At 47.7% G+C, this 12,507-nt stretch overlaps 1 protein-coding gene across 1 annotated transcript; it reads right to left on the minus strand.

Moving 5' to 3' along the window:
- Window positions 1–5,439: 5,439 nt before the first annotated feature.
- On the minus strand, window positions 5,440–7,105 carry GPR45 (G protein-coupled receptor 45). Its single transcript, XM_038740736.1, has one exon. The coding sequence runs from the start codon at window positions 6,856–6,858 to the stop codon at window positions 5,755–5,757; it is 1,104 nt and encodes a 367-aa protein (XP_038596664.1). The 5' UTR covers window positions 6,859–7,105; the 3' UTR covers window positions 5,440–5,754.
- Between the last annotated feature and the right edge of the window lie 5,402 nt (window positions 7,106–12,507).

The following is a 12,507-nucleotide window of genomic DNA, read 5'->3' on the forward strand; positions in this document are numbered from 1 at the left end:
TGAGGCTGTGCAGGGAATGGGGTAGGGGAGGGGATGGCATAAGGGTGGGGAAATCGTTGGGTGGGAGTGAGCTGACTGGGGCTGCTTCGCCCTTGCTATCTCTTCAAAAAACATCCAGGTAAAATATTACCCTCCTTGCGCGATTTAAGGCGTTCAGCCTCCTTAGTGGAATGGAAAGCTTTCAGCGGGTCCGTTGCTGCCCCGCACTCAGAGTTCAGCCGCTGGTTGAGAAGCGGCGTGGCTCCGTGGAAAGAGCCCGGGCTTTGGAGTCAGAGGTCAGGGGTTCAAATCCCGGCTCCGTCACTTATAATAATAATAATGGCATTTATTAAGCGCTTACTATGTGCAAAGCACTGTTCTAAGCGCTGGGGGATACAAGGTGATCAGGTTGTCCCACGTGGGGCTCACAGTCTTAATCCCATTTTACAGATGAGGTAACTGAGGCAACAGAGAAGTTAAGTGGCTTGCCCAAGGCCCCAAGGCCTTCCCAGACTGAGCTCCTTCCTTCCTCTCCCCCTCGTCCCCCTCTCCATCCCCCACATCTTACCTCCTACCCTTCCCCACAGCACCTGTATATATGTATATATGTCTGTACATATTTATTACTCTATTTATTTATTTTACTTGTCCATATCTATTCTATTTATTTTATTTTGTTAGTATGTTTGGTTTTGTTCTCTGTCTCCCCCCTTTTAGACTGTGAGCCCACTGTTGGGTAGGGACTGTCTCTATATGTTGCCAATTTGTACTTCCCAAGCACTCAGTACAGTGCTCTGCACATAGTAAGCGCTCAATAAATACGATAGATGATGATGATGAAGTGGTGGAGCCGGGATTCGAACCCATGACCTCTGACTCCAAAGCCCGTGCTCTTTCCACTGAGCCACGCTGCTGCTGCTGCTTCTTGTCAGCTGTGTGACTTTGGGCAAGTCACTTCACTTCCCTGTGCCTCAGTTACCTCCTCTGTAAAATGGGGATTAAGACTGTGAGCCCTTGCTTGGGACAACCTCATCACCTTGTAACCTCCCCAGCGCTTAGAACAGTGCTTTGCACATAGTAAGCGCTTAATAAATGCCATTATTATTATCTGTGCCTCAGTTACCTCATCTGTAAAATGGGGATTACGACTGTGAGCCCCCTGTGGGACAGCCTGATCACCTTGTAACCTCCCCAGCGCTTAGAACAGTGCCTTGCACATAGTAAGCGCTTAATAAATGCCATCATTATTATTATTATCTGACCTCTCTGACTCCTCTTAACCTTTCCATCTCCCCGCCTTTATTGCAGCCCAACCTCTGCTGGAATCAGCTGTGTTCTAGTGGATAAGAATAATTCTGGTATTTGTTAAGCGCTTACTGTGAGCCAGGAACTGTACTAAGCACCGTGGGGGGCACAAGCAATGTCAAGAGTGATTAACAGGGCACGTAACTGGATCGCCAATTCCCAGCCTGTACCTCATGGCGGGACACGTGTTTGGGAGAAGCAGCATGGCCTAGCGGATAGAGGACAGCCTGGGAGTCATCATCACCATCATCATCAATCGTATTTATTGAGCGCTTACTGTGTGCAGAGCACTGTACTAAGCGCTTGGGAAGTCCAAGTCGGCAACATATAGAGACAGTCCCTATCCAACAGCGGGCTCACAGTCTAAAAGGGGGAGACAGAGAACAAAATCAAACATACTAACAAAATGAAATAAATAGAATAGATATGTACAAGTAAAATAAATAGAGTAATAAATATGTACAAACATATATACATATATACAGGTGATGTGGGGAAGGGAAGGAGGTAAGATGGGGGGGATGGAGAGGGGGAGAGGAAGGAAGGGGCTCAGTCTGGGAAGGCCTCCTGGAGGAGGTGAGCTCTCAATAGGGCCTTGGAGTCAGAAGGACCTGGGTTCTAATCCCAGCTCCGCCACTTGCCTTCTGTGTGACCACTTCACTGTGGCTCAGTTCCTTCATCTGTAGAATGGGGATTAAGACTGCGAGCCCCATGTGGGACATGGACTGTGTCCAACCGATTAGCTTGTAACCGCCCCAGGGCTTAGTACAGTGCCTGGCACATCGTAAGCACTTAATACCATTAAAAAAAAAAAAACAAGAAAAAAAGGCCTGTGATCTTACCTTGTGGTACTCCGTGAGATCGAAGCAGACAGACTGCCATGAAGCCATGCTTCCTGGATCCTCTCAATCCTGCCTCTGACTCCTTGTTTTATGCCGTCGAGTCATTTCCGATCCACGGCGACACCGCGGACACATCTCTCCCAGAACGTCCCGCTCTCCATCTGCAATCGTTCCGGTAGTGGATCCAGAGAGTTTTTTTGGGAAAAATATGGACGTGGTTTACCATTGCCTCCTTCCGCGCAGTCAACTGAGTCTTCGCCCTCGACTCTCTCCCATGCCGCTGCTGCCCAGCACGGGTGAGTTTTGACTCGTAGCAGATTGCCTTCCCCTCGCTAGCCACTGGCCAATCTAGAAATGGAATGAATATGCCTCTGCTTGACTCTCCCTCCCGTAGCTGAGACTGGTAGACTACTGGAAACTCTCCAGTATTATGACTCGTTGTCATAATATAATGGTATACTATTAAACTAGTATACTATACTAGTGCACTAGACTGTGAGCCCACTGTTGGGTAGGGACCGTCTCTATGTGTTGCCAACTTGTACTTCCCAAGCGCTTAGTACAGTGCTCTGCACACAGTAAGCGCTCAATAAATACGATTGATGATGATGATAGTATACTACGAATACAGAGCACTGCACTAAGTGTGGGAGAGAACACACAAGAGGACACAGTCCCTATCTCTCTGGGGGAGTGGAGGCTCACAACCTATATTGAACCACACTGCCTCAGTACGTATCCATCCATCCTCTTAGCTTAGTCCATCTTCTCTCTCGATCTGCTGGCTGTGCAGAGTCTCAAATTGTGGTTTCTCTGGGTTATAAAAAGTTTGGCAACGGCTGATCCCGGCGCAGCCCTTATATTAGGATGGACAGGCAAGTAGGACATTTTCAATAATACAGTTTAGACATAGGGTTAGAACGATACTTGACTCAAAATATGTACAAAAGTATTTATTTTAGACAAAAGCGTTACTCTGAACATCTTTTAGACTGTGAGCCCACTGTTGGGTAGGGACTGTCTCTATATGTTGCCAACTTGGACTTCCCAAGCGCTTAGTGCAGTGCTCTGCACACAGTAAGCGCTCAATAAATATGATTGATGATGATGATGATCACTTGTTGGAAAAAACAGAATTTCCTTTACTCTCCATGGACACTGATTTTTTTTTAATGTCCTGTGTGTCGTGAGGAGAGAACATTCTTTCCCTTTTGCAGCCTATCTCTGGAGAATAAGGACGCTGATATTGGCATCATTCTAAACATCTCTGTGCCTCAGTTCCCTCATCTGTGAAATGGGGATTAAATCCTACTCCCTCCCGTGAGCCCTCTGTGGGCTGGGGATTGTGTCCGATCTGATGATCTTGTACCTACCTCGGTGCTTAGTACAGTGCTTGGCACATAGCAAGAGCTTAATATAGTACCCATTCTGGACTCTGGTGCTCTTCCAGAATGCCTAAGGTCAGTCCACTGGCAGGATTAGAAGGGAGAGCTGGAGAAGTATACAGTTGTTCTTGAGTCGAAAGGGAATTGAACTGAATGTATTTGGGTCAGTGGGTAAAGGTATCCAGATCTCTATCTTTCTCAGTGCTCTTCTATTTTGTGTGTGTTTAGCCAGAGTGGGGCCGAGGAGCAGGGAAGCGGCAACTGAGAATTTTTATCCGGAGTCCCACAGGCCTAGATGAGGCTAAATGAAATCCTTTTCCTTATAAGGAAACATAAAATCCTTGTTCATTGCCCAACCTTTCCTGCCTTCTCCTAGGAGAGAGGATGGATAAAGTGCTGAAGTACGCTTTTGGATTACCACTTGAAAAAGGGCAATATTCCCATTTGAATTCCTATTTTATTTTATCATTTTATTCCTATTTGAGGGCTAATCCCGGGCAGGGGTTAAGTCTGAAAGAGCGCTTCTATGACAAGGGCTGGAAAACCAGGTGAAACTTTGCGGCTGCATGGTCAGCCCTTTTGGAACTACATTTCTAGTTCGTCCAAATGGGTGTGAGTCCTTGTGACCCAAACCCAGAAACGCACAAATCCAACCTCTGAATCTGCTGCAGCCCAAAGTGTTTGTGGTCACTTTGGTTCCTGGGATGCAAGGGGTGAGGGGTGAAGATCCCCTTAGCAGGAGACTTCTCAGGGTCCTCCGGAGGTCAAGTAGGATCCCTTGTACTTCCCAAGCGCTTAGTACAGTGCTCTGCACACAGTAAGCGCTCAATAAATACGATTGACTGCAGGAGGAACAGCAGGCTGTGGTTTGGCCTAGGTGGGGAGGAGCTGAAAAGCAAACAGAGCTCCACAAGGCAGGCAAATCCTATGAATCAGAGGACCTGGGTTCTAATTCCAGCTCCACAATGTGTCTGTGTGACCTTCGGCAAGTCACTTAACTTTTCTGTGCTTCACTTACCTCATCTGTAAAATGGGGATTAATACCGTGAGCCAAACGTGGCACTTGGACTGTGTCCAACTTGGATTCGCTTCTATCTAATCCAGCACTTAATACTTTGGCATATAGTCAGCGTTTAGCGAATACTAGTGTTTTTTAAATAGCATCCCGATAGTAGTAGTTTCTCATGTGATGTGAATTTGAAATTCATCAATGACCCAGGGTGCAAGACCAGGACTCAAGGACTGTCACCCTTGAGAGCTGAAGCGGTAGAGCACACATAGCTGGGCATCATCAATCATCAATCGTATTTATTGAGCACTTACTGTGTGCAGAGCACTGTACTAAGCGCTTGGGAAGTACAAGTTGGTAACATATGTAACATATGGGCAATGTTCACATAGAGGATCTTGGATTCGTCCCTCTTGAGAATCAGGGAACGGCTTCAAAAACAAAGAGCTCTGACTCAGCTTGGACAACAGGTATTTGAAGATAGGGAAGGAAGCAGGAGAAGAAAGTGGAAGGGAAGGAAAAGAGTGGGGAAAAAGAGAAGCAGGGGAGAGAGGAGGAGGAGGAGGAAAGGAGAGAAGGGAGGGGATTGGTGTTATCTGAAATCAGGCAATGAGGGACTTTGTACTTACCTCAGCTATTCCCAGATGTTGGGGGGAGAGGGGCGTGTGTGTATGTATGTATGTGCATTTGTGTGAAAACAGTTTCCACTGAGATAAACATGTAGCTGAATGTGATGGGCCCCACATTTCATTGGTTTCAAGGAAAAAATAATACTTTCAAAAATTCTCCATCTTGGGCACCCTAGGTGAGAAACTGGAGAAGGAAGAGGTTGAGTCACCTCCTCCTCTGACAGGAAAGATGGAAAATAACGAGAATGGGAACCTGTAACGGCCCTGACTATACTGAGATCCTCCACAATTTTCAGCTCATTACAGTTGGGCACCAAGTGTACTGTTTGGTTAGGAATTTACATGGCATCTCTGGAGGGGAAGGGCAGGGATCTAGCAGTTAACCATTCTCTTCCCCCAAAACCAAGCGTTACCCCTCTGGGGTGAGCCCAGTGAGACTAATGCTCCTCGTGTCCGAAACAGGGGGCAGTGAGCTGAACTGAGAGCCCAGAGAGGGCTGTGGGTGGAAACGGCCACGGCGGAGACCGCTCGTAAGGTGTTCGGGGAATGAGGAGAACCCAAGGGAAATGGCTCCTCTGCCCGCCGCCTCCTCCCCGGCTCTTTTCCTAAACGGCCGACTGGTGCTCCCCGCACACGTAGATGGTACTGGGGTGGATCCTTCTCCTGGTCCTCCCGGGCACTCCGGGAGCGATTCTGAACGTACTGGGCAGGAACTCCACACAGGCCTCCCGGAACTTCTTAATTCTCCAACAGTAGATCACGGGGTTGAAGACGGACTTGAGGTAACTGAGCCCCAGCGTGTAGGTGCCGGTGGCGTAGAAAGAAGAACCGTAGTAAAAGCTCTGGCTGAACACGGACAGCAGGCTGAAGACCGTGTGAGGCAGCCAGCAGAAGGAGAACCCCACGAACAGGATCAGGATGGTCACGAAGGCCCTGGTTTTGAAGCTCACGTCCACGGCCGTCCGGCGAGGCCGCCGTGGGCCCGTCAGGCCGTCGGGCCCGCGGCGGCTTAGGGGACGGTCGTGGCGGATCCGGACCACGTTCCTCCGCGCGGTGTTCAGGATGCACAGGTAGGTGTACAGCATGATGGCGAAGGGCACGAAGAACACGGCCGCCACCAACGTCACCGCGTAGGCCCTGTTGGCGGGAAGCTCCGTGTACCCCAGGACGCACTGGGGAGCCCGGGCCGGCACTTCCACGAATGCCCAGCCCGCGAGCGAGGGGCAGGAGATGCAGAAAGACAGGGCCCAGGAGCCGGCGATCAACGCCTCGGCCCGGCGCGGGGTCAACCTGTCTTGGTGCCGGACGATGATGAGGAAGCGGTCCACGCTGATGATCAGGAGGACGGCCACCCCTTCCAAGACGAAGAACCAGTACAGCGTGGCCGAGATACGGCAGTAAGGTGCCCCGAAGTTCCAGGTGCCCGTGATGAGGGTGACGGCGGCGAAGGGCAGGCAGAATAAAGACAGCAGGATGTCCGAGAAGGCCAAGGTGCCCAGGAGGAGGTTGATGGCTGAGCGCATGGCGGGCTTCTGGTACACGAGGAGGCAGACGATCGCATTGCCCAGGAATCCAACTGCGATCATCAGCAGCATGATTACTGCTGTGGGTATCCGGAGCGGAGCGGGCAAAGCCGAAGACCTGGAGTCTGGCGGTGGGGTGCTACCGTTCAGGGGGAAGGAAGTGTGGAAGCTCCCGTTGCGGGCCATCACTGGGATGAATCCGTCCGCAGGACGGCAAAGCAGGAGAGTTTTCCCATGGTCGTCTGGGCAGCTGCCATTTTCTGGACTTGCCTGTCGGTTGGCTCTTGGGGGGGGTCTAAGTATAGGGAGCTCTATGGTCCCTTCACAGTTAAAAGGACTCTCGCTCTCTCTCAGCTGTTTCAATCTCTGAATATTTCAAATCACAAACCCTAGTGGGAACCTCCGTTGATTGTTAAGGCATCCTCAGCTCCTTTCTCTGGAACCTGGAGATAAGAAGAATGAAAAGAAGAAGTTCCATTCCGGGTGCACGGTTACCTCATATCTCTGCCTAATGAACTCTGGACCTTCGGGGAAGCGCAGCAATGCAGCGGAGAAAAGACGTGTTTGCTTAAGATACTCCCACCTCATCATCATCATCAATCATATTTATTGAGCGCTTACTATGTGCAGAGCACTGTACTAAGCGCTTGGGAAGTACAAATTGGCAACATATCACCTCCTTACTGTGTGAGTCCCACAAAACTCATTTCTGGGTCCTCTTCTGTTCTTCATTCATTGTCACATTTATTGAGTGCTTACTGTGCGCAGAGCACTGTACTAAGCATTTGGAAAGTACAATACAGCAATAAAGAGAGACAATCCCTGCCCACAACAGGCTCACAGATTAGAGGGCGGGAGAAAGACATCAATACAAGTAAATGGGCATCAATATAAATGAATAGAATTATAGAAGTATACATATATACGTAAGTGCTGTGGGGTGGGGAGTGGGGGAGAGCAAAGGAAGTGAGTCGTGGTGATGCAGAAGGGAGGAGGAGGGAAGGAAAAGCGGGGCTTAGTCTGGGAAGGCCTCTTGGAGGAGGCGCGCTTTCAGTAGGGCTTTGAAGTGGGGGAAGAGTGATTGTTTGGCAGATTTGAGGAGAGGGGGTGTTCCAGGCCGGAGGTAGGATTGGGCCAGGGGTCAGAGGCGAGACAGGCGAGATCGAGGCACAGTGAGAGAAAGTCAGCACCAGAGGAGTGGAGTGTGCGGGCTGGGCTGGAGAAGGAGAGAAGAGACGTGAGGTAGGTGGGGACGAGGTGATGGAGAGCTTTAAAGCCAATAGTGAGGAGTTTTTGTTTGCTATGGAGGTGGACAGGCAACCGCTCGTGGACAGAATACAGGCCTGGGAATCAGAAGGACCTGGGCTCTAATCTCAGCTCCACCATTTGTCTGCTGTGTGACCTTGTTCAAATCACTTTACTTTTCTGTTTCAGTTCCCTCATCTGTAAAATGTCGATTAAGACCGTGAGCCCCATGTAGGACATTGACTGTTTCCAACCTGATTACTCTGTACCTACCCCAGTGCCTGGCACATAGTAAGTGCTGAACAAATAACGTGCCCTCCCAAAAAAATCATTTTAGATACTCACTGGTCCTGAATGAAAACATCCTTCTCCTCTAGTATGCAGATGCCATCTACAATGCTCTTCATTTAGCACTCTTTTCTGACAGCGCCCTTGAATTTTAACATTGTATTTCAGAAAGTAATAATAATAATAATAATAATGGCATTTGTTAAGCGCTTACTATGTGCAAAGCACTGTACTAAGCGGTGGGGAGGATATAAGGTGATCAGGTTGTCCCATGTCGGGCTCACAATCTGAATCCCCATTTTACAGATGAGGTAACTGAGGCTCAGAGAAGTTAAGTGACTTGCCCAAGGTCACACAGCAGAGATGTGGCGGGGCCGGGATTCAAACCCACGACCTCTGACTCCAAAGCCTGGGCTCCTTCCACTGAGCCACGCTGCTTCTCTCCTTCGAAATAACTAGTCTCTTCCTTCGAAATAACTGGTTAAGGAGGACTATCTAAGTTTACCTTGGTTCCATCATTTGACACCCAGTGTCTTGCCTCTCAGTCCTTTGACTTACGTACATATAGTCCGCTTATCAATCAATCATATTTATTGAGCGCTTCCTGTGTGCAGAGCACTGTACTAAGCGCTTGGGAAGTACAAGTTGGCAACATATAGAGACAGTCCCTACCCAACAGTGGGCTTATGTACATATCTGTAATTTATTTCTATTAATGTCTGTCTTCCCGCCTAGACTGTGAGGCCCTTGTGGGCAGAGAATGAGTCTACCAACCCTCGTGGTATTGCACTCTCCCACGTGCTTAGTACAGGGCTTTGCACACAAGGAGCACTCAATAAATACCATTGATTGATTGAGGCTCACTTTGCTTTTGGCAGCAGACATGACTGAAAAGTCAGTCCTCAGAACTCCGTCCTGAATGGTTCGAGAAACGGCGTGGCCTAGATGATAGAGCGTAAACCTGGGGCTTGGGTTCTAATTCTGGATCTGCCACTTACCTGCGGCATGACCCAGGGAAAGGTCCGGGCCTCAGTTTCCTCATCTGTAAAATGAGGGTTGAATCCTACCCCCGTCTACTTAGATTACGAGCCCCAAATGGGTCAGGATCTGTGTCTGGCCTACTTATCTTTATCTACCCCAGAGTCTACTGCAGTGCATGGCACATAGTAAGTGTTTAAACACCATAATTATTACTATTATTATTTAGTCAAACCCTTTTGCTACAGACCTTTCCACTGTTTCCAGTGGATCAAGGACTTTATTTCACTGAAATCAAACATTCACCCAGATGCCCAATCCCTTACCAAAATATCTCCCCTTACTAAACCTCCCAAGGTGACAGTCCAGGGAGCTTTTTCCACAGGTACAGGCTATTGCTCTCTTCAGGAACCAAAACACCAAACCCATACCCATCCTTTTCCCCTTTCTCCTCCTTGCCCAAGGGGCATAATGACTGCCATTCTGCCTGGTACCATTGCCCCTGCCAGCTAGGTCTCCTTTCTCTTCAGTGGCATGCCACAGGCATTGGAGATCCGGCAAAGCGCAGCCAGGAAAATACATTTATTTGCAAGGCTACATTAAAAATAAGCCCCAGGAATGCGCATCTTCATAGGACAGACGTAATAATATTTCTAGAAAAGGCTTCCATAAGACCTCCAAAGAGTTGCAGCTTAGCATTTCTGGAGAATGCAAAATAATACCCTTCAGATTTTCTAACAGGGAGAGAAAACTAAGAAGTTTTCCCAATTTCCAATTACCAAGAATTCAGGGGACAGGCAGCGAGTTAAGAAAGGGATCCCGACTTCAGGTTAACGACAGAAGAATTTTAGCTCCTCAATAGCCTAACAATGTCCTCAGTGAAAACACAAGAGCAACTGCACAATTTAAGCAGCACCCACAAAAGTACAGCAACTTGAACCGCAATAACTTTGCTACAGAAAACTCTGGTTTGCTGTTCAGTTATCTGTTCTTGTGCCCAGCTGAATGACGGATTATCACGGAAAACCAGAACACCTTAAAATCAGGAAAGATTATATGTGAATTTTCCTAGAGACCACTCAGTCTGACAAGAAGCTTGGTATTAATTAAAAGTGCAGTTATTTCTGGTATACTTAGGATTTTAAATGGTCAACTGGAATTATGGATTTTACAAAAAACAGGGTTGGGCCTTGTTTATATGCAGCGGGTTCCTCAGAAATATCTAAGACCTTATGGTAGGACAACATGACAGTGAAGGGACTGAAGCACACAGAAACAGCACCAAAGTAGGATGTGAAAGAAGGGGATTTATATTGTTGTTTACAAGCAGCACAAAGAGGGATATGAGCCTGCTGGCATCTTGCTGCTGCCCATAGCTTTACTAAGCGTAGCACACCCAGAGCATCTCACCAGTGTTACTCCTGCTGATCCCCCCGCAAAATCTAATGTGAGTCTTCATCTACAGTCAATCAATCAGTGGTATTTATTAAACACTCTGGGAAGAGCACTGTACTAAACTCTTCAAAGAGTACAATATAACAGAGTTGGTAGACATGTTTCCTGGCCACAACGAGGTTACAGTCTAAAGTTCTCCCTTGGAGAACTCATTTGCTCCCGCAGCTTCAACTACCCTCTCTATACAGATGCTTTCCAAATTTGCTTTCCTGCCCTGACTTCTCTCCTCTGCAGTCTTGCATTTCCTCCTGCCTTCAGGACATCTCTATTTGAATGTTCTGCTGACAACTTAAATTTAACACGTCAAAAACATAATCCCTCGTCTTTCTGCCTCATTTCCTGTCCTCCCCCTGACTTTCCCATCACTGGAGACATCACCACCACCCTCCTTCTCTCACAAGCCCATAACCTCGGCGTTATCTTCGACTCCTGTCGCTCATTCAGCTCACATTCATTCAATCGTATTTATTGAGCACTTACTGTATGCGGAGCACTGTACTAAGCACTTGGAAAGTACAATTCGGCAACAGATAGAGGCAATCCTTACCCAACAACGGGCTCACAGTTATTCAACCGGTCACCAAATCCAGATACAAGGTCTGAATAAGTTGGATTGTTTGCCTTGGAAGAGAAGGCAGAAGGAGGGGGAAATAAGTCCACCAATTGTCTTCCCTGGGTGGAGAGCAAGCATTCCTGTTTAAAGGAAAATATCTTAACAGGGAAGGCTGCTGAATGTTCAGGATGGGTTCCCGAGGCAGTTTAGCAATCTTTTGCTTCAAAAAGCCCTTAAAAGGAGAATTAGCTTTCCAAGCATCCAGAATCATTTAGGTGTAGTCCTGGAGGGAGACAGGTGCATGGATTAGATGATCTGTCCAAACCCCTAATCCTTTGGAAAGGCCAGAGAAAGAGCAAAATTCCCCAACACCATCTAAAAATTAATCTTCTGGACCTCTTGGAAAATTATGAAACATCAGCATCTCTGTTTCACTGGCGAGGTCTTGACATTTTCTACGACCTTGTCCAATAAAACCTGTTTTGGGCCCATACTGGGGTAAATGGCAAACCAAGGGGGCCAGGAAGTAAGATTAGGAGAAACTTTACTGCCTGAAACACTACCATGCAATGGCCCGTAAGCGATGTTGCTACCAAAGTCACCTCAAGTACTCTTAAAAAGTTCTCGATTTGAAAATGCCAAACTTAAAAAATACCGCTGACTTGTTTGGGGCAGATGAGGATGACCGAATCAGCTCTTTGTTCCGGAAACAGCCTGAATCCGTCATCACCTGCAATCCCATCACCTGCTTCGCTCACACAAATGATCGACCAGATGGCCTTTTTCAATTTCAATAACTTTACTGGCAATGAAAAGGTGTCCAAGAGCTGCCAAAAGTCGGACATTGAGTAGCTATGTTTAGGGACAGGTGTCATCCCAGCTGTTTCTTGTTTCTCTTTTAGACTGTGAGCCCACTGTTGGGTAGGGACTGTCTCTATATGTTGCCAACTTGTACTTCCCAAGCACTTAGTACAGTGCTCTGCACACAGTAAGCACTCAATAAATATGATTGATTGATTATGTCGTGTGTCCCAACTTGCAGTGTAGGCCTGATTCTACATTCCTTAACTGAGATGAAACTCCTAGAGGCATCCTTTCTTAAGAAAGGCCAACGAACCAGGCCCTATCAATTGACTTTCATTCCGAACTCCGGAAAAGCTTATTTAGAAATCAGCTCAGAGCCAAACAACACAAATATAAGAAAGGAACCTAGATTAGGGCAGACTGAAGAGGTGTGTGTTCCGTAGGGGCCATATAGGGAAGGGTACTTTAGACTTTGAATTTAGGACTAAGTAGCTACTTACCATTGGACTTCT

The sequence above is a fragment of the Tachyglossus aculeatus genome, chromosome 2, assembly GCF_015852505.1.
Source record: "Tachyglossus aculeatus isolate mTacAcu1 chromosome 2, mTacAcu1.pri, whole genome shotgun sequence".
NCBI classification, from domain to species: Eukaryota; Metazoa; Chordata; class Mammalia; order Monotremata; family Tachyglossidae; genus Tachyglossus; species Tachyglossus aculeatus.